This window comes from Mastigoproctus giganteus, chromosome 9, assembly GCF_048544385.1.
Source record: "Mastigoproctus giganteus isolate SK-2022 chromosome 9, ASM4854438v1, whole genome shotgun sequence".
NCBI lineage: Eukaryota > Metazoa > Arthropoda > Arachnida > Uropygi > Thelyphonidae > Mastigoproctus > Mastigoproctus giganteus.
The window spans coordinates 62499598-62522854 of record NC_143583.1 but is presented as its reverse complement, the minus strand read 5'-3'; the positions used below and the strand labels follow the sequence as shown (position 1 = coordinate 62522854).

General features: G+C 36.6%; 1 protein-coding gene across 1 annotated transcript in view; it reads right to left on the bottom strand.

Annotated features, from left to right (window-relative positions):
* The window catches only part of LOC150080284 (immunomodulatory peroxidase-like), a 175469-nt gene that overhangs the window by 5794 nt on the left and 146418 nt on the right, over positions 1-23257 (bottom strand). Inside the window, exons 4-9 of the mRNA XM_090380678.1 lie at positions 21875-21972; positions 9776-10062; positions 6627-6753; positions 5961-6190; positions 4845-5183; positions 4092-4193 (exon numbers count right to left, since the gene is read on the bottom strand). Coding sequence (XP_090236804.1) covers positions 4092-4193; positions 4845-5183; positions 5961-6190; positions 6627-6753; positions 9776-10062; positions 21875-21972 — 1183 coding nt within the window. The remainder of the gene's footprint in view (positions 1-4091; positions 4194-4844; positions 5184-5960; positions 6191-6626; positions 6754-9775; positions 10063-21874; positions 21973-23257) is intronic.

Below are 23257 nucleotides of genomic sequence, written 5' to 3'. Positions count from 1 at the left end.
AGCCTACAAACAGATTCTGGGCGTTATTTCATCTGGAGATAAGAGAAATGCGGTCCCATCCCTCCAATGTCAGGAAAAGGGATACTTACGGTGGAGGTGATGTTCTCTTGTGGGGTGAAATAATAATCAATGGCCGCACCTTTCTTCATGTTTTAGATAGGAGTACCGTAATTGCGCAGAAGTACCGAGAACAGATCCTCGAACCCTATGTGTGACTTTTTTGGGGGTAAAATGGCCGAGATTTCCTTTTCAGGCACGACAACACCACATGGAGTTCAAGTGGTGGAGGAATATCTTGAAACTGAAGATATCCAACGACTGTCATGGACGGCACGAATACCAGGCTTAAATCCGATCGAACATCTTAATTTTAAAACTTCAAACCACCAAACCAAATTTTGTTCCGCTTCATCGCACAATTCGCCTCTAGTGCCACACTGTTCCAATTTGTACAGCAGTCTTCCATGTGCAACAGTATCAAAAGCCTTTCTAAGATCCAAATATATGATATAAAAATTATTTTTTGCATACAGTTCTTTTGTGACTACATCTTAGTATCCAATCAAATTGGTCAGACAAGACTTCCCCTTAACAAACCCATGCTGTATCTAGATGATCCTGCGACGCTTCTTTAACCAGTGCCTCCTTTAATTTCACTGGAACAGAAGTTAAACTAACAGGTCTGTAATTACCTGTGTCTCCCTTTGATCCTTCTTTGTGGATTGGGGTCACATTTGCCCATTTTCAGTCCATGGGTACCTCCTCTGAGTACAAGGAAGCTCTCATAATTATGGCTAAGGGTTTACTTACTTCCTTTGCTGCCTCCTTTAATATAACTGGATAGATTCCATCCACCCCAGGTGCATTTCTTATGTTTATCTTCAACAATTTCTCCTCCGCTTTAGTCTTAGTTATTTCAAGATTATCTAGCTTACTACCAGAGTTTAATACACCTCTCGCATTCCCCTCTCTGAATAACTCCTCATGTGTGAATGTAGATGCAAAATATTCACTTAGTTTGTTAGCTACCTGAGCAGGATCATCAACAACAGTTGACCCATCGATATCAAGTAGACCAATCTGATTCATCCCCTTCCGTCTAGAGTTTGCATTTGTAAAGAACTCTTTGCTGGTTTTTTTTGCATCATTTTCTAAATATTCTCGTAATCTGCCTCCTTTATGACTTGGTTGCATATCAACTTGTATCTATCATAGGCTTCTGTGTCATGTGTTAATTTGTATGTATCCCATGCATTTTTCTTCTCTGCCACATGTCTCATTAGTTCATCTGACATCCATTTAGGCCTAAACCTTGAACAATATTTCTTAATTGGTATGTAAAGCCTAGTAGCTTCCAAGATAAGTTCTTTGAATGCTTTCCATTTTCAATTTGCTGTTGCTAACATCATCAGTTGGTCCCACTGTATAGAATTTAAATACTGTCTCAGACCACCGTAGTCACCTTTACGAAAGCAAAAACCCTTCCCTTTACCCCTGATGGTAGTTACCTGTTTGAGTAAATCCCACTTCAGCACACTCTGATCACTGCCACCGTGGGATTGCATTAAGAATCACTACTGATAATCAGATGAAGAGTATTACTCCCTCTATTTGCCTCCCGAACATGCTGATGTAGAAAACAATCACCCAATAAATCCACAAAAGCCTTGCTAGTGTGTGTGATGACCAACCCACAAATTACAGTCAATCTCTGGGAAATTAAAATCCCCCATTATAAGACACTGATTTAAGGGCTCACTCTATTTCTCTGCACAATTGCTCATTATATTCATCAGATTAATTAGGTCTATAACACACACCTACTCTAATTTTCCTTTCCCAGTGCATATGTCACACCAAACAGACTCAACATTGCATTGTCCACCAATATCAATTGGATGCACTTTCTCAAATTTTATGTGTTTCTTAACTAACAGCATAACCCCTCCTCCCTTCCTATGCTATCTATCCTTTCTGTCCACATTGTACTCCTCAAATCCCAATTCCGCACTGCTTATATCTGTGTGACACCACGTCTCTGATATCCCAACAATATCTACCTTTGATGTCTTTACTAGCACTTCAAGCTCATTAAATTTATTAACTATACTCCTAGCGTTGGTGTACATGCAAGTATACATGCCCCTGTTTTTACTTCTAGTTACCCTAACACAGCCCATGTATTTACTTGTTCCACTATGACTCCCAGCAGTCCTGGAAATCTCCATTGCCCTGCTTTCCAGACTGCTGCTCAATTGCATTCCAATAGAAGCAGTGCAAGAATCATTTTCACCTCTGCCGGTGGCAACTGTTAAACTATTAGTCCTTGTATCCCCAAAGCTAGCAGTTTTACGACCCACCTAACACTGCCTCGATAGCATCAGCAAATATTCTTGCACCCTTTCTATTTAAGGGTATCCCATCCCTGTAGAAGCAATCTCTCCTGTTAACAAGCGCAGACCAGGCTGAAAAAAAATTCAACCCCTTGAGCCTTGCACAATCTTTCCAGGGCCGAATTGATCGGCAAGGCTCTCATCATATACTCCCTCTTATCGTGTCTGGGCAGTATTGAAGACAACTTCAAATTCAACTCTAACTCACGGCTTTTTTTCAATATTGATCTGTACTTGTTAAGTAATTCCGCCGATCTCCTACTCTTAATATCATTAGTGCCAACGTGTACAGCCAGCAATATCACCCTTAGTGATATCACCCTTGCATAATTTTGCCGATAATAATACTAATACTGATATTCTTACTAATAATATCTTTAATCTAATGAATTTTAATCTAATGAATTTAAATTTAATCTAATTTAATCTCTTTAATTAATAATATAATGCTAATAAGCCTTTTCCTTTTATAAGAAGGTCTTCTCCACTTCGAAGATCTAATGAAGTTAAAAACATTAAAACTTTGTTACTAATTATAATGTTTTAAATTCATTTCCCTCCCGAAAATTAAAATCATGACGTAATTTATTTAAAATTTTAAATGTAAAAATTTAAGAAACAAGGAAAACTGAAAGAAATTCAAGAAAATATTAAACTCTAACGATATAACAATTTAGTCATTAATTTAATAAATTAAACTGTTTTTTTTTACTTAATAAATGTTATAACAAGTCAATTTGCCATTGCTGGCTGTGTTTTTGTCAATAGTTAGAGTGGCAAAGTATGCATAGTCCTTTGGAGCCTGGATACTGTCTGATGCAGGTGAACATACACTTTAATATAAATCAGTAGAAAGAGGTCTATCGAAGTTAGGGAGACCTCTTGAAATATTTGCCCACTCCATTATTTTTATCAAAAAAATCTTATGATGGTCGTGTGGAGTTTTTAATGTCTTAAATAGGGTTTTTGAGCTCCATGTTTACAGAGTTTCAATGTTCTTGGAGGGGTTTTAGTTAGTAATACATGAATTAAGTCTTCAGCATATTCCTCTGAGATTTTTCATTATGGTTTTCAGATTTTAATGCACATCCAGGAGTTCTAAAGGCGTAATTATCCACCAGCTTTTGCATAGACACCCTAGTTTCTGTGAATTTTTTATATGCCACACGTATGGAGTTTTTGATTGAATAAGAACATGAGTATAGTTCTTATAGACGCACCATCGCTCTAGCAGAGTTTGTTTTATGGCAGGAAAGCGCAAATGAAGGATTCTAATTTAATTTCTAGTAACCTTGTATAAGGCAGTTTTTACAACCCTCCTGTAATTGCCATCAGAAAGAACAACCAACATAAAAGCCGAGTTCCACATAGTTGACAAACCCTAATGCAGTCTGAGAGTCTATTGGAAAGGAGAAAATCAAATCAAATCATGAATCGCTAACATCATTAACTTACTAAACGAACAGAGAATGTAACATCGTTAGCCAGTTAGAAACATTGAGAGAAAGTTGTTTTCAGACACTTGTGTGTGACGTTTGAGCAGAAGGATATCAGTCATCGTGTTCAGTTCTCACTCACTAAGATTTGTAAATCTAAGATTTACAAATCTTAGTGAATATTGTTTATCTAAAATAAAGTTTTAGTTGAATGAATAACTCCACTCATATCACACAATTATGCGTCTTATTATAAATTCACCTCTGAAAAAGTTCCTTAAACCGATTTCTTCCTCTGTTGACGATCCATAGACGCTGGAACCATCCAAATATGACGTCACCTGATTTATCTGCTCCTGGTGGCCTGCAAATGAATGATAAAAATGTCTTAAATACTGTTTTAAATTCTTGTCCATTAAGATATATTTTCCTAACACCGAACATATTGGGAATAATTCCAGGAGCTCGAGTGTCCAAATGGAAATAGCAGTCTAAGCTTTCATCTTCCAGGCATGCCTGGTTAAATAAGATAAGAGGATTAGGGAGATAGATAGGAGACAAAGCGGCCGTAATACGAAAGGGAAGTCACTAAGAATATTGTGCCTAACCTGCCAGTAACTTGCATTTAGCTATTCTGATGACAAACACGACCAGCCTGTAGTCACTAAACGTTATCATGGTCCCGATTAGGTGATAAGTAATCGGAGAAACAGCTGGGAAAAGGGTCTGAAAGTAGTAAGCCGATTAGGTCTTTGAACATCGCACCGAAAGGAAGGAATGATCCGGTTATGTGGTTTCAGCTAAGGGAAGATACTAAAGAGACCATGATGCTCATTAAAATTGCCAAAACAGATGAAAAGACCTTTGCTAATGCGAAATCGAAAATTAATGCAATTTGCGATGCCAAGCGTAAAATTATTATAATAAAATTATAATTTAAACAGTTTTAAATAGAAGAATTGAGAGAGAGAGAGAGAGAGAGAGAGAGAGAGCAGATGGACGAAGTGTCACTCACCTAATCCGCACTTCTCTCTGGGCACGGGACTGGACCTTACAAATTCCATGCACGTCTGATTATACTTTTGAAAGAAGGGGTCATCGATAGGAATGGAGATGGGATAGCAAGATGGGTGGCGTAGCTCGCTAGGAATTCCACAACATCGGATTTTTGTACCGTTGAATCCGATGGTGTTAGCACTGTGAGTGATATCGTGGTCTATGAACTGTCCCCACTGCATCAACATTAGCGTTGCTCTGGAGGACGGACGATTTTCATCTTGTATTAAAATTGAACTTAGCAGGCGTGCATTCGGCAATGGAGATCCATTCTTTGATACTCGGGGTTCGGATATGCCTACGAAAAGAAAATTTACAAATTTTCGAATCTAAAAATTAATTCATTTGAAAAATTTGCAATATTTCGAAAATCTTATATATTTATATCATAACATGAAGAAGTATATACATTGCCCTTTGAAAAGTATTGACACCCCTTCCAAGAAAATTTAAGCACGAAGAGTAGTAACCAGATGTATGCTAAGCAGGAACATGTTACAAACTGTGCAGGTTATAGCAGGAACATCACAAACAAGCGAATGAAACACCCAGTGATGTTTCAAAGAAGCTTCATGGTCGGGCTCCCTCCATGTTCTAGTATAATAATGTTCGAATTCCATACAGTGAATAGTGAAAAAACTGGGTTGGTTCAGAAAAGTCCAGAAACTCTCCTGGTCTGCCCAGAGAAACGGACTTGAATCCAATCGAATGCCTCTGGGATGAAATGCAGCTTCAGATTAAGGCACTGCCAATACGCCTCCTCTGCTATATTTCAACTAGCGACTGCACTGAGGGAGGGAGGAATACAAAGTCCTGTTGCCTTCTAAAAGGGACTGATCAAAAGTATTTCACGACGGATCCATGCTGGTATTGAGACCAAAGGCGGGATAAGATTTTATTAATTTGTTCTTTAAATATTGTATTTAAAGAACAAATTAACACTATTTAAGCTATGTGGTGTTCCATTACTTCCAATGCCTGAAAATTTGTGTGCAATTACATAGTCTATCTTTAAAAAAACATAATATACATATAATTTTCTTCGTTGTGCAAACTAACAAAAATGGAAACTTACCATCAGCATAATCCCCTGGTAAAAACCTTATGAATGAAGTCATACTTCGACCCCAGAAGGGATTATCCAAGTTATTACAGCTACCATCGGCATTTCTGTATCGAAGGGTGTTTTCAGGACAGGGCGCTTGTTTATTTAGAAACCAGTAGGGGCAATCGTCTCCCAGTGTAGTAATGCTCATGTCTACATCTTGCAGGCCGTGGATGATTTGGTCTTTGTTCAAGTCAAACCTGCGTTAAAAATCAAACTGTCAAATCTGATTAAAATGAATGTTAATTCATGCAATAAATTGAATAATATTTTATTAATAGAAGATATCAATATTCTTTACTAAGATCGATCATTAGTTTTTTATTATTGAAAAGCGTATTGATTTAATTTAATTTTTAAAGTTAACCGTTCGAATAATAATAAAAAAAAAAAAACATATATAAGTGGATTTTAAGAAATTCTTCGGCTTTTTAGAATTTATACTGGAAATGATTGATCATCTGCATCAGTTTATCACTTCAGAGCCGATCAAAAGCTTATTAAGTGACACTGAGTGAATTTTATAGGGAAGTAGTGATTCATCCATATTTCTTTAAACACGACGTGTTTAGAGACCCTCGTTTTAAGGTCATGAAATAATACGGGCATTGAGGCGTACACAAGGAGAATCCTTACTGTTTGGAGAGCAGACTTGTAGCCTCCAGCGAAGCCACCGCTTGTCTAGCCAGTCTTTTACCTTGTGGACGAAGTTTGGAAAACGCTGCCACATACGCTGCAGGATCATCACTGGATAGGTGGATTCCTGAAATATGAGAAAACACAAAGAACTGCTAAAGTCGTTTGAAGAGCGAACAAGTGGGCGCTTGCACGCACACCCACACACCCACGCACACAAACACATACGCATTAATCATATGAATGTAATGGTAAAAGGAATGAAATAACAACGAATAACAAAATAGCAAATTTCCTCAAAGAACATTCTCCTCTATACGATTCTGTGGTCAATAAATCTTACAAGGTGGTATTGTTTAAAATGCAAGTGTGTCTGTCATCTGTGGCTTTCGTTTCCATAGTAACTGCTTGTCATAGTAATGGATCGACGGATAATTGGGGAAATGAGGAGTCAATTTACAATAAATGGTTGTCATAGAAACGGCTGGTGTTGTGCCTGATGACCATAGCAAAGAAGTGCTTTTAGAGGCTCTCTCTCTCTCTCTTTCTCTCTGCACTCCATCGTGTTGAGCATGCGTTTCCTTCTTGTTTCATTGCGGTTTGAAGTTGTAGAGGTATTTAACAAGCAATAGAGTTGTTGCCAGGTGAAAAGGAATTTATCGTCCAACGAATATTTGCAATTACTTTCAAGCATGGATTAATTGTGCGATTAAAGACTGTATAATTAACTGGAGGCTACTTGTGTTGAATACTGGTTAACTTAGGTGAACCAAGGCCGTGATGCGTCTGCATATTTGTGACTGTAAATCGCATCTAATGTACAGTGGATGCGTCTATTAGCGAGTGAAAAACTTGAGTTTCCTCAACGATGAGATAAGCATTCAGTCTTAGCTCGACTAAAATGAAGAGGGCATGAACAAAACCAATAATGGCCTAAGTTCGAATTCCATCCATCAAGATGGAATTCGAACTTAGGCCATTTCCACGCAATGTCTAAGAAAGAGCGGTGACCGTAACCACCGCTCTTTTGGAAAATATAGTCTAGATTCTCCAGTTGATATTATTCTCCAGAAATTATTCGTTGCTATATACACCATATTACAAATGAATTGAAGTTAGAAGTGTCGATTGCTTATTTTGATAAGATTTCACAAATTAACTACAAATGAACAGTACATACACTCGCTTTCAATGAGAAAGTATGTTGAACTACATTCTGTAACCATCTAAATGTGACCAGCTGCATAGTAGGTCGTTGTATCTTCCAATGGACGAATTGCTACCTGAGGCTGCACTAGATGTCACGCGATTATCAGAGAATATGGCCATCTATAGTGTGCCATAGGATCTGCACATCGTACAGCTCTTCAACCTCATCCCAAAGATACTTCCATTGAATTGAGATCCATTTGTCACCACATCGGTTGTGATGGCTGATTACCGTGCCTTCGGTTCGCCAGTGACACCTTCACAATATAGGCTATAGAAAAAGATGAAAAGAGCGAATGATGATGAAAAATCATGTTTATTTATATATATAAAGAGGAATCGGGTCAGTAATCATTCTTCTTTAGAGCTCAGTCAAATAATGGCATTTATTCCGATGCTTGAAATACGAAGTCACAGTGCTGCACACATTAGCACAGATTCATTTAATTTAACAACAATAATAAAGTATTGTCAAGAGCATACTTCTCATTGTCAATAAAAATTTAGAGTTTGAAATTTGTTATAATTAATGATATGAACGAAGCAGAGTATAAGTACAGAGCAGATTTCTTCTTAAACTTTCTTGATTTCAATTGATGTCTGATTTCCAAGAATTCATCTAATGGCTCTTAATCCTCGAGCAACAACCTGTGGCCCAACTTGGACACAGGATTTACAAACTTCCCGTGGTTCTGGCCCAACTTTGCACCTTCACAAATCTCACTCACAGCTGTCGATCACCTGGTGAGGTTTCCTCAAACACTTTTTTTTTTTTTTTAGGCCAATATAAAAGTCTTTGACTCCTGTGGTATCTTTAAAATGGAATGCGTACATTACTTGTTTTTGACTGTGTCAATAAATATTAATGATCACAATTTCTGAATAGGTATTGTAAAAAAAAAAGGAGGCAGACAGATGGATGTATATTCACGCAGATATATTAAAGACTTTCAAAACGTACGGTATTTTGTTCGTCTTTAAGAGTAAGGATTAATTCTGGTCCATTAATCTTTTGGGGAATTTCCTGAAAGGTTAAAAATTATGAGCGTTAAGCAATATAATTAAGAGTAGATTTAAATAAATTTCCCTGGCTGTATTCCTCCCTTTCGTCGAATACGCTACTCACTTGTTAATCAAATAACTCGGTTCTGGGTTGTAAGTTGCGTCTCTCATGGCGTGGAAATTATAGGCCTACTTGATTTAACGGGTCATAACCTGTGCACGGGAAACCTACTTCCCTGTTGGCTCGTTAATGTCACCGGTATTTGGTAACACAGGAGTGAGGCGAATATATCGCTATCATGATGTTAACAAGAGCTCATATACCAGCTTGACGTATTTTAATGTATAGCTAAGCGTGTTGGCCATAACAGTGGTCAGAGTGTAATGGCCTGGAAGATCTCAGTTAAAATAACAAATTGTCACTATCCATACACCAGTTATTTGATAGAATTACTACAAAACTTCGATGTTATCAGCTGAACCAAAGCCATAAATCTTTTTTCGTAGTTCACCTTACAACTGATAATCTATGTTCGCGTGATCCTACACTGCAGTATATCATTCTTTTTTTAGAATATAAACGGGGTCTTTTGTGATTAATTTTTATCCATAACTATCGGTATTCCCCAGTGCGATGCACCATCCCATTTTTGGGCGAAAGAAGTAAAGGAAGTAAATTTATAAGTCTTTTAAAAAAAATTCTGTTGAAAGATAAAGAGCTGCCACGCAGTGACAGGTCGGATGTTATACATTTTACGTCAGAATACAGGCCGATATGAAATATTCAGGATACAATATCTTGTTTCTTCATAGTGTATTCCATAAAATGAAGGAATACACGTGCATGTTGGGCACTGGTCCAATATGTACGCGTTCCTTAAACATAGTTGAAGGATGGCCACTGAAATAATACAATTATTCTATCTGAGTCACTGTACCTTTCTGTGCCAGTTGGGGCTCCACTTTATCAAACAAGTTATCTGCTACTTCCAGTCCTTTCTTCGCTACACTTGTCAGCAAAAGCTGAGTAGCTTCGGAATACAGGAGCAGTGGTAATAAAACAATTTTACGGTCTGCTTTGGGAGATGTTAGCTCCGGAAGCTCTGGGCTCCAGCTTCTCTTTACTGCACTTGTATCGTTGCTAGTGATCGACATTAATGGGACGTTTGCGCACGACACGCTTGCAGATAATCCAAGACATGTTGTAATGAATAAAGAAAGTCTCCTGGAATGAGAAAAAATACAATAAAAGATGATCAAATATTTTAACATGGTCCATAAGCAAGATGTTATGATGGTATCGCCGAGCGACAAGCCCACCTTGAGTTTAATGGTGACAAGATACTAAAACACATAAAACTAGTGAGAAATCGTATGAAAAATAAGTGTGTTTATCACACGACGTTCCGATACGCAATACTGAAACCTTCCGCAGGTATTACATCCAACAAAAGATCGGCGAATTGTTGCTGTATTCATAATAATAGATAAAAAACATTATTTATAATATTAAAGCATAGTAGACGTAGTAATTCGACCTTTTACAGTTTATAGAATCTAACTACACTCACCTCTTCGATATTCCTAAAGGAGCCCTTCCTAACATTGCTAATGAGAATCCTTCCTTTAGCTGTAAAGTCAAAGCTGTTGAGCAAACGCTTGATTATTTAAAGTAGTGTTGATTAAACCAACTAGGTGTCTCTGTTTACAGCCCACGGGGTGATTATCCCCTGTTTCCGTCTCAAAAGGTTACTGGGTTAAGAAGCCATCCCGAGGACGTTTATGACCTTGCATGTTCAGATCATAAAACTGTAAAATTGGTTTTGTTTCCTCCTCTTGTCAAGCGTTAATGAGTAATAATGAAATGCATACACGTATTAAAACGAGATTGTTTGAGTTAACATAGCTACTAAATCGCATCATTAGTTACTATGACAACAGTATTAAAACATTTGAAACAGTACGTAATTTGAAAAAGCTAATATTAAAACACTAATTCTTTCTCGACATACCAGTTTGTAATTCAAAGACTGCATTCTTTCCTTTTGTTTACTACACAGCAGACTTTTCCAAAAGAAAAACAATATATATGAGAGAAATATAATCAAAAGCATAACTTGGGAGATAAAAATTGCTTTATTTATTTATTATTTTATTTTATTTTTTTATTTCTCGACCTGTTCTCTAGAAAATCGTCAGTTCTTTTTCTTAAGTTGATAACATCAGAGCAAAGAATGCAGCAACAGTTCGATTCTCAGGTCACGGTGCCTTCGTTGTCTCTCTTTTCTAGGTTACAACTGGAGATGTCCCTGTAGAGGGAGAAAGAAGGGCCTAAGAGACTCTTATCTGCACCAAAATAAATCCAGAGAACTGTCTTCTAGCGAGCTGCATGGGAATGGAAATAGGCACGCCGTTTGCTAAAGTAGGCAAATAAATCTGTGCTGTTTTCGTCCCCTGTGGAACACTCTTGAGTGCTTCAAGCAGAAAAGAGGGCCGGGCAGTATGCTTTTAGTCTCAACGCTACTCACCGCTCTGTGGTTGAACATTGTTGATGGATAGAAGAGTGGGGAGCAAAAGGACAATGGCGAAACTCTGGAGCCTTTGTAAATGGTGGAAGTGTCGCATTGACAGCGAACATTTGTGTAAATTCTCGATCGCAGCGCCTTCGTCTCCATTTTGAAACATTGTTGTGGTCCTCGGGCCCTTCCCTTGTTCCTAGAAGGCATTAAAATATTCGTCCATTTCCTCGAGGGTAAAAGATGATAGAAAAATGAACGCCTAGTTGCTTGGGGGGGGGGGGGTAATTTTAGGAATTCACTGATCGCAAGGCCATCTAGTGGTAAATATCAGTTTTAGTAAAGAACAGTCAGATACCTCACTTATATCGTTAATTCATGGTTCCTTAGTGACGATTTCGAACGCAGTGAAACCCGGTAAAAATATCGCAACGAAAGAATACATCATTCTGATAATGAGCGTTTGTATTTATCTCGAAACGTAAATGCATCGTCTGCTGTGTTATTACAGGGCTAAGGTTCAGAGCTGTTGCTTTTGATCTTGAGAAAATTACTCGTGTTTTGATGGGGTCGCATCAGGAGCGAATGATGATGCACAAGACATACAGCTTCGCAGCGAACAACAGCGTACAGACGAACTCGGAAGCTGGACATCACCACTTTCATAAACACCCCAAAATGTGTCGAGTGCAGAGAAATATGGCTTGCCACCCATCGTCGGAGCACGGTCCAATTATCTTTAATGGTCAATATAGTAACGCAGCAGTTCTAAAACTGCAAGCAATAGCATCTGCGCATAGAAAAAGGAGTCTCGTTGCAATATCCACGCTTGCTGCACATTTATATAAATTACGATGTAAAATAAAAGGAATGGGACAATAACAATCGACATCCCTTTGGCAGTTTAAATGGAATGCAAAATAAATTTCTTTTTATTTTCTTACGATGCTTTGCCAAGAACGTAATGGCCAGGTCAATGTTTCCTGTTGCAAATCATCCGTCCGTAGAACGTTCTATGTATATGCATTGTGTCACGACACTGCGCTATTTAGGAAAGAAATATTTTCATATCTATTTTAATCATTAGGGGCGCTGTTATTTGTGCCACAAGATCAACAAAGCGTGATTTGTGAAAAGAATATTGTAAGAGATTACAATATTCTTTATTCACGGATATTCGCAATGTTTAGGGAGAGACAAACTTGTTTCCTTTGTTTGGTGTTACTTTTATAAATCTGTAGCCAAATTATTGGAACGCTTCTTTCCTTTTTTGATTTTTATTTGATACAGATTTAATTACCTTTTACTTCGCTTTCTGTTTAAGAACAATTGCTCCAGAAATATAGATCAAGCAGAAAAAAATAATTAAACAGTTGTACTATGTTTTAGATTTCCAGACTTCATGGACTTCCAGCGCCGAATGATAATAGGGTGACACACAAGAAATCAGTTTGTACCGGGAATTTCAACGACATTGAAAATCCTTAGGTCGACGATTGCTGATGTGATCCCTCAAATGGAAGAGGATTGGTGAGGAAACTGTCACTAAAAATCTACGAAGCTGAGGAACATGACAGGAGAGCCTCCAAAAGAATTGTCTGTTCGGAACCCAGGTCGCCTTTGTCGCAGGTTAGGGCAGGGCGTACATTAGTACAGTCGTGCAGCAGTTCACAAGCCATTGTTATCTGGCTTGTGCCAGACACTGTCTATTGTGGTGTATGGTCTACCGTTCTTGGACGCAAAATAAATGGAAAGCTGTACTTTGGAGTAAAGAGTTACGCTGCATGGTCTACCAGTCTGACAGTCGTGCCTGGATGTGTTACATGCTCGGAGACTGCAGAATGCTGCCTGTTGGACTGTATCGTACCAATAATGAAGTTTGGCGGAAGAAGCCTGATGGCCTGGGTCTGTTTTTCATGGTTTGGCCTGAGACCATTGGTTGTTTTGCATAGAACCACGAATGATGAGGTGTCTCTAGACGTCCTGGACGATAATTCATTATCTACATCGTCATAGCACGTCGAGAAAGGCCACATGTGTCAGCAGGAAAAAGTTCCATGTCGTATTGCTCGCATTGTGTCAGATTGGCTTTAAGACATGAGCTTCGAAAAGCTGGACTGGCTAGCCCAGAGCTCTGGCCTTAGTTCGATAAAGACCCTCTGAGATGAATTGAATGGACGAGTGCGTGTGAGGAGAGAAGTCTCAAAAAACAGAGCTGAAGTGGTCCCTGTTTAAAGGTCGAATGGTGGGGAACCTATCGGAGAAAAACTGGCTGAGAGTACTCGAGACTAGACGCTGTCATGAAGGCTAACGGTCTCAGCACACGTTATTAGTTTTCCTGTAAATAAAGATTCTTTTTACATATGGAGGTGTCCGGATATTAATGGTAGGGCAGTGTATACCAGAAATGAAAGGGCTATATTCTCAGAAATGGCCATCTGGTTAATACAGGGTCATTCAAAATTCTCGTAACCCAAATATCAGTCATTAAAATATATTTATGTAAAATGTTTGATATCAGATTATGTAATCGAGTAATTACAATAAGTACAATGATATAGTAATTATTTTTAAAAAAATATATATAACAGTTATCGAAAGTGTCAACCTTTTTCTTGAATACATGCACGGACTCCTTTCGTTATATTCAGTGACACTTTTTTGAAACGGCGGGGCACACCCTAATTTTTTAGGGCATTTCATAAAAAATATGAAGATTTTCATTACTCCATATCCTGCTGTTTTGAATATTGAGTAATTACTGTATGCTTAAACATTAATACAATCGAGAACGATGATTTAATTTCAGTTTTTCCTTTTAATTTTTTCTTACATCACTAGAAAAAATTCATTGGTCTCGTTTGTAGAGTACCTACTACAGGCTTGTCTTGTGATTTCTGCTTTGGGTTTGTTCAGGCCATAGCAACCGCTTATAAATCGTCGATAGCAACCGCTTATAAAACGACCTTTTAACGGTATAAGCGGGCCCAGTCTGTACCAGCAGAAAATACGCGTACCACCACCACCCGCTTGAGTGGTGGCCCATGAGATAGTCTAGATTCATGGCTTCATGTGGTCCACTCACAATTTAACCCCTGCCATTGCTGCAAAAAACTGTAAATCGAGATTGGTCAGGCACACGATGTTTTCCTGTTCTATGTACACTGTCCAGCCTTAGCGTAGGCGGCACCATTCCAGTCGAATCCTTTGATTTTTACAGAAAGAAGTGGGCTTGTTATAAGCACACGATTACCAAATCTCTCGTTCTTCAATACCCGTCGCATCGTTCGGTTGGAAATTGGTCTTTCTTTGCCTAAATTGAATTTTGCAATCATTTGCTGCACACGGGACATTTTATTCTGACGCACAATTCGGTATAAACTTCTACGTTCTCTCGGTCATGGAGTACCAAATTTCTACCGAATTTCTCCTTTTATACTTTTGAGTTGGTTGCTTTCGACATACCAATGATTTATCTTGTTTTCTCAATAATGGATCCTCTAAACGTATTTCCACAATAACAACTTTCTGAAAATCAGAGCGCTCGACTAAGAATCCCAAAGGTCCTTTGATCATACCATGTGACAACTGATATTTCGTGTTGTACATTTAATTGCCTGTTGAGGCCAATTCACGAGGTTTTTAATTTTTTTTTGTCAGCGAGTATAAATAAATATAATACAAAAAAATATCAAAACTTAGGCAATATATAAAATGTTTAACTCCATTTCTTTTCGACTAGCTTGAACACAAAATGGCAAAGAGGAATATCGAAATCTATATCTTTCCGTTACATGATATATCCTAATGATCTCGATAGGTGTGATATATAAATAAATTCATTTGATCGTTCAGATGTCATGTTGTGCACATGAAATATGGCGGAAAGTATCAAACGCAGTCCTAAATATGCATTCCGGGAGGCAACTCCATATGTGTTCCATTCAAGTAACCTGTAAGTAATGGTGACACCGTAATGGATAACTCATGAAGTCATTTCTCAATGCCCGAGAATGCGTGCCACATACGGATAAAGAGCTTCTAGAAAAGAGGTGTATGATAAATAACTGGCAGGTCACTTCTGGTTTCGGTTGGACCAGTGGAAAAGTGCGAGTGTGGCCATTACGAAACCAGTAATATGACAGCAATGAGCGCATACATATACAAAAATAGAAGTAGCTGCCATAAACTGCGCATTTATTTTTATTTAATGGAAGATTACAGGACGGAGTTTTATTAACACGAAGTTATTACGCTCATTTATATATATTTATTTCAAGAGTTAGCATGCTCACAAAAGCGCACATTTTTTAGGTTTTTCTATTTTTGTTTCCATTTTTTGCTAACTGAATTTTCTTATTCAGTTTGCTCCGTTTCTTTTCACATATTCGTTGACAGGCGATGGGAATAATTTGTCTACAAGACGTGAAAAATCCATTACTGAATCTTTAAAGTTTTAAAATATTTATTTACGTTTTAATTTTTAAATTAGATTAAAATTAACTTTTTATTTGTTGCGTCAAAGTGGGAATTAACAATTTAGATAGTTTAAATTAATTAAAACACTTATTTGAAAGCACCAAGTTGTTTATTGACCACCACTATATGCAGAACATTACTTTTCAACTGTGCATCCCAAAAATTAATTTAAATTTAAATTTTTTCCATTAAATTCACCGTTAATAAATTAAATTAATATTCACTATCCAAGTACAACGATAGTTACTTTTAAATAACTTCAGGAATAAACATAATAATTAAATAATACAATTTACTATTATTTGTTATTATTTAAAAATAATTAAATAATAAAAAGAAATATTTAATACATGAAATCGAAATTTATTCTTGCATTCCCAATTCAAAATTATAGCACTATTGCGTTAACATATATTCATGATGCGCGCATTGTCCTTACTATATTCATGACGGATTTTCATCATCAATTTTGCCCATAGTAGATGACTTTTTAAAAGGAAAGGTGAGTGTTTAGTGGACTTTTTACCACACTGCCCTTTACAATAGTATTTTCAATATAAAATATATATTTAAACTATGTGCTAATCTGTAATGAATATAAATTTAAAGGGACATAAAGATAATACACATGAACATACATACTACTAATAACATATAAGGAATACCTAATATAAACATTTTGACTGGACGGGAAACCCATTTCAATAGGCCAGACTCATTTGGGGGTTGTCTTTATCAGTAAATGTCACAGGCAGGTAGGTTATGCTTGTCTAAGTGGGGGATGGGGAGGGTGTTAGAGTCTGGTTTTTACAGCCTGGTTGCTTCACTTGTCTCAAAAACCTTTTAAGCAAATTCAGAGAATTCCATATAATGTATATTGAAGCCGAAGCAGTGGCTGTTGTTTATTGTCATGTGCTGGTTGGAGGAATGAATGGCTAGCAAAAACGAAATATTCTCTGTTCACACATAGAAGTAGTTGATTTTTGTTCGTGTTTTTTGTTATAAATCATGAATTATTACTATTTGCAAATGTCTGAAATATAACGCGCTGCATACATTAACTTTTTTTACTTTTTAGAATAGATAACAGAATTCTAAAGTTGATTCCGAACCATCGTATGTAAATAAGTAATTTGTTCAGGTACTCAATGCTCTGCATGTAGAGTTTCCTCAACATTACAAAGTCAACGAAGAAACATTTACTTTAAAAAGGAAAGTTAAGTATTTTCCTAAAATTTTTAATCTAATTGTAACTTTTTTAAAGAATTTCTTATAAAAATGGGCGCGTATTCCCAATAATTAAGGATCAACTCATCAAATTTCTTTAAAAATTATTATTTATCTAAAATAAATTTTAGATGGAGCCGTGTAAATCTTATTTGGACCGCTTCATCTAACTTAAAAAAATGAAGATCGTCTTATGTCAAAGATTGAGAATAATTAAAATCAGACCCAGAAGAAGTTCACTCTCTAAGCAAGCTGCTTGAAAATCCTCTTCAAGATACATTGGAACAACTGCATAGCGAGAAGGATCTTTCTCCAGTACATTATTCCTGATAGCCTGTTCGGATTGAGCTATTGGGATTATACCGGTCTCATGTCTCTGTTACGCGAAGGAATGATAACCGGATTGCTACATTCAAAAGAAAAGTTTTAACAAACTTAGAATACAGGTAAAATGTCTAATTTTTCCTACAAGATTCACACAGAAATACAGATCCATGGAATTGAATTTTCAAATTTTCCATCTAAAGAGGAAAATTTGAAGCCATTTAAATAAAGAGCTATCTTGACTATTTTTTTTTAATTCAACCTAAGCTTAAAATTCTTCTTCTTCTTCAATGTGCCGTCTCTTTGCAGAGGTTTATTGTCATCTTCGCAATGGACCTACGTGAGGTATAAGCCCTAAACAAGTCCTCGTTCGCCTGATCAAACCACTCTCTGAGGTTGGCCAACCAAGATTTCCTTCAATTCCGTCCACTTGTCTTTCCATTGATCTTGTCCTGGATTATCATTTACAACATCTTATGTTTGTCATTACTCATCATAGGTCCTAAATATTTTAGGTTCCTCTCCTTAATGGCGTTAGTTATTTCTGTGTTTTTCTTCATTCGTCTCATGATCTCTTTATCTTTATCTTATCAGAATCTTTATCATTCTTTATCTTATCAGTCCACGACACCCTTAACATTCGTCTGTAGAACCGCATTTAATTTATTCTGGGTCTTCTTTGTCAGTGTCCAGGTCCTCCATAAAAGAGGACAGAAAAGACATAACATCTAAGTATTCTTGTTCTTAAAGGAAGAGTAAGATCACTGCAGAATAGAAGATTCATCATTATAAGGAAGACAGCACGTGCTTGTTCAATTCTTGTGCGAACCTCAATAGAATGGTCCCAGTACTCGCTCAGCACATATCCAAGATAATGATAACTTTTAACCATTTTAATTTCTTCATTATTGATTGCAATTTTTGTTCGTGCTTCTTTCTTTCTAATCACCATGGATTTTGTTTTCTTCGTATTTACCATCACACCAAAATTTTCACTGATTCTATTTAGTCTATCCACTAATGACTATAAATCAATCTCAGAACTGGCTAGCAAATTAGTATCATCTGCATATCTCATCATGTTTACAGTATTGATTAATTTTTATCCCTTCTTTACATCCCTCAGTAGCTTCTTTAAAAAATTCTTCAGCATACACGTTGAACAACATAAAGCTTACAGTTACATATTATGGTTCTCTTTTGAAACTTTAGACATTATTGACCACTTTACTTTTCACTGATATCCGTTGATACAGCATATTGAATGGGCTTTTCTTTATTTTACTTTGCAGATAAACGAAGGAATATAGCAATACTTTTCTAGAATGGATGCAACAATAATGCAGAAATAATGTCCGGCATAGTAGCTTGAGCTTTACCCAATAAAGGTTCTGAAACAAACACGAAATTTAGCCTCCTTGCCTTTAATTCCACCATACTGCACAAACCCTGGTTTTTGTTGTTATTAAAGGCTGGGCTTTACATTCATCTGGAGAGATGCACTTTTTTTTTATCCTTGTTACCGTGATAGAGGATGTTGAACTTATCCCATTACCAGGAGGTATTTCGAGAGTACACTTTATCAAAATAATGGGCCCACAAAAACTGTAATTCACAGTTCGTTGCACTCCTGTTCACCAAGAGAAGTGTTTACACTTCCTCTGAAAATTAATTTTGATATTTTATCGCTATTAAACACTTTTTCTGTGTGCTACAACTTTTATTTATTTATTGGACCGGGAATCTTTATTTTAACGGTCACGTTGGACAACGCAAGTACAGGAATTTTTATTATTATTATTTCTTTTTGGTCTTAAATCCCGGATCAGGAAGGACCATAACAACCGTCTAAAATATTCGCAAGAAAAGAAGCAGGAAATTATGTATGTTACTATTTTCTGCTTCTCTGACTTTTGTCAAGTATACTCCAGGACATTCTGTTATTGAGAATTACTCCAAATCAGCAGAGGTGTTTCTTTAATTCGGTAGATGGCGATAAATTATTTCTTAAGTAATAAACCTTCTTTTTTTTAAATTAAAAACGAAATTAATTTTAAACAGCATACTTTAAAACTATTTGGATTATTTATAAACACGTTTTAAATTTCTTGAAGGACTACTTCTTTTATTTGATATACTGTTTAATGTAGCCAACCTGAAGCTCTATTCGAGAGCGAACTCTTTCAAAAGAAAAATACTCTCCATCTCGTTTCCATGGCAACAGTGATATCATAGTTTGGGAAGAGAATCATTAGTTGTATCAGTGGAGTGAACATCAAATCAATGACGCAGAAGGAGGAGGAAACCATGACGACGGTGTCATCATCATCAATCCCACCATCCTCTTTTGGACTCTTTCTGGAAAACTTGTGTGACTGCGTATTTGTATTTTAAATTGTTTCAATAAGAAAATGAAGAAGAAACTGTCCACGATTGTTACACATAAAGATGTAAATATAACACTTTGACTTCATTTATTAGATACAGAACGAATTTCCAGTTTTTTTTATTTTGTTAATTGAAAAGACCTATGCAGACCCATTTAATCTTTTAATAACGAAACACATTATTTGGTTATTTTACATTTCTGAAAATCTATCGAGGCAATGGTGTATAAACCTTTTTGTGTCTTTAAATTTGAGAGTTATGCATACCGGCTATTTATTTAAAGCTTCGGCTATCTGAACGCCATCAGTCAGACGTTGGAGGTGGGCGGTGGGCAAGGATCAGGATCTGCGATTATGTTTATTCGTACATGGACAGCTATATTTCATTTATTACAAAGGACTCTTGATTGGTTTTACAGCCGCATTTAGAAATTGGATCAATATGACTAATTTATCAGTGGATGGTTGCATAGACCAGTTTTGCCAATCTTTTTGATCCCTAGGTTCAGTGGTGGCATGATGGAATATAACGGGTATCACTGCATCTGTAATACTCTACTAAAATTAATTGTAGTAAAAACTTTGGCGCACTTTTCGCTGGAACACTGATTCACTGAGTTGTGGAAGATTTATCATTAATTTCTGGTACAAAGTTGGTGGTATTGTGATGGGCCTCCTCTTTTAAAACATTCGTGAGCTCCACTAATGAAGGGGTCATCTTGGCCCTTTCGTAATTCTTCATTTTATCCGTTCATCCCAAAGTTGTTCAATTTGGTTGAGAGGGATTCGCGCTGATCCTTGCAATCTTCCAATGCTATTCTCGCTTCAAATCACGCGCTCAAAATCCTTAATGGGCAAAATCTTTATAGGACAAAATATTTGCATATAATTTTTATTCACGCAATTTTCTGTGATCGGAGGATCGTCCCATGACCTTTGTTTGGAAAGTGTATTAATTAAACTGAGCATGCACTACTCTCCATACAATGGTTGTTTCATGTGAGGCCCTCACCGCATCAAAATGAAGTTACTTCACATGTACGTACAAAAGGAATAGCTGGGTTATTTAATAAAAAGATAAAAAAGCTTGGGAACCTTCAAGAAACATCTCACGCATCCCCTGAGACACGCCGGTGTACATGCAGTATAATTACTGTATATATAAGTTAAAGCAAACCTAATAATATATTTAATGTCTAACGTTCAGCAGCAGTTTTATAAATAACGTGCGCCGTTTACAAAATTACTATGCAACACACCATAAATTATAATGGGAAATTTAAAACGCAAGCAATATCTGCTCTGCTTTAAAGAGTAATCGAAAAGCTTAAGTACGAAAACTCGGGCGTGTGTGCAAGCGCATACACACACAAACTCAAGGAATAACAGAGACAAGAAATTCTCTGGGAGTTCATTCACGAGTCTTAAATCACAGACTATTAGAATGGCCTTTAAACTCTTTAAAATATTTACGAGAGCAGTTTATAGTATTAATGAATCAAATACGTATATGTGGACGGTCTATCATAACTGGACCACCTAAAAGTAAATAACAAAAAATCTTTAATCTTTGATCACAGATTCCACCTATCTCCTGTTGTTATTATTCGTCAGAAATATTCTGTGTTCTGCACAGTCTAACATAATCACAAATATGCTGTACGTTATGAAGTACAAGCAGAATGAAATGTTTCCGTCAAAAATGTGTTTGATAAGCTCCGAAGCGATTAAGGCTATGGGGCATTAGTATATATTGTATCTGTAATTGCGTGTATTCTTCGGTCGGTTTCCTGCAATTCCACGCGTCATCGAAGGGATTCGAATTCAAACCTTTTTAACCCGGTGTGTGATGGAGGGTGATTATAACCACAGTGCTACCCCGCGAGGGCCTGTGATCTGCGGCCTCCATAGCCAAGTGGACAGACGTGGAAGTATAGCAGCACACGTTCTTTGAGTAGACCGAAGTTCAAACCCATGACTGCTAAATACGGTCGATCTGCCAACCCACACTGAACCAGCGTGTCTGGTTATGGATAATTTTCCTCAACACGAATTGTTGAGGAGACTTCCATCCTGAAGTCGATTAATAATGGCTGCTGCTTACCTTTTTGTCTTTTTAAATGCCTTTCGTAAAACAATTGAAGTATGAATGAATGACAAGAAAGCATATTCATATTCAGACAAATACTGTCTTAATTTATACTTAAAAAAATCACGAGCATTAAAAAAATAATTTAGGTTATTAAGGTAATTGCAATTGCAACTTTGAATTATTCAATGGTTTTATTTCCACTAACGTTCCTCATATCGTTTTATTGTAACTAAAGTCATATACTAAGATCATTGAATATTTCATTAGTAATTATAATGGGTCTTATAATTTTTGAAAGTTGATCAGCTTCCCAAAGAACAATAGAAAGAGTAATCATTACTACTTTGATGATTACTTTTTTTCCGAAGTTATTTCAGGTTTAGAAGACGCATCGATATTACCAAAACCATAAATGTCACAAGCAATGTACATTTGCTCCAATCGACTATGCTCTTTGATGCGTGCGGAACTTATGTCCCGACTATGACAAGCGACCCCTTACCAAAAGACTTAAGAGACATCACTGAAGCGGAAACAAACGAAAATCTAAGTGTAGAGCTGTTTGTTTCTTCCGTTTCGCTTCAGTTCAATCCTATTCCAGGCTTGTCTTTAAGAAAACAATGACTTCGACCCTTTTGGAAAATTCTCCTTCTCTCCAATAACAGCGCATTGGTATACCTACGTAATACCAAGCTAATGGTTGTAAAATTCTCCTGGGAGACGTTAATACATCTGGATTTATTTCTTAAGCTTTAGGTATCCGTCGGCCTATATTCTTCTATGTAGCAGGATTTTGAGAAAGAGGATGAGCTTTGAGAAAATAGTTAAATTTTAAATACCAAGAAAATACTGTAAACAACTTTGATAAAACAGCTAGGAAAGTTGCCAAGAAGGGTAATAGAAGAATACCACCACGATCCTTCTAATCAGAAAACAAGTCATTTAAGTTTTCCAATCTCTTATAAAATGATTACACGCACATTCAAATCTAATAATTAGATTTGAGGAATAATATATTTTTTGTTTTCCTATTTTATATTTAAATTATTTTTCTATTTACTATTGTATTCTATATCCATTTTCTATTTTTATCCAAAATTTTCGATTTTTTATGTATTTTTCCAGTTTTTTTAAGTATTTTTTTTATAAATATCTTTTATTGCAGGCAGTGATTGGATACATGCTTGCCTGATGCAATGTTACCCACAACAGCGACAATGCTAGGGGTTTCACATTAAATAACTAATACAGGTAAAATTACATAAGACAATAAACGTATAATTACGTATTTTACATTTAAAATTGATATTAACATGGGAAATGAAAACATATGAAAAGACGATGGCAGTCACTCGGTTGAAGACGAAAGCTGGTCCCTGATGATGCGTCTTCTAT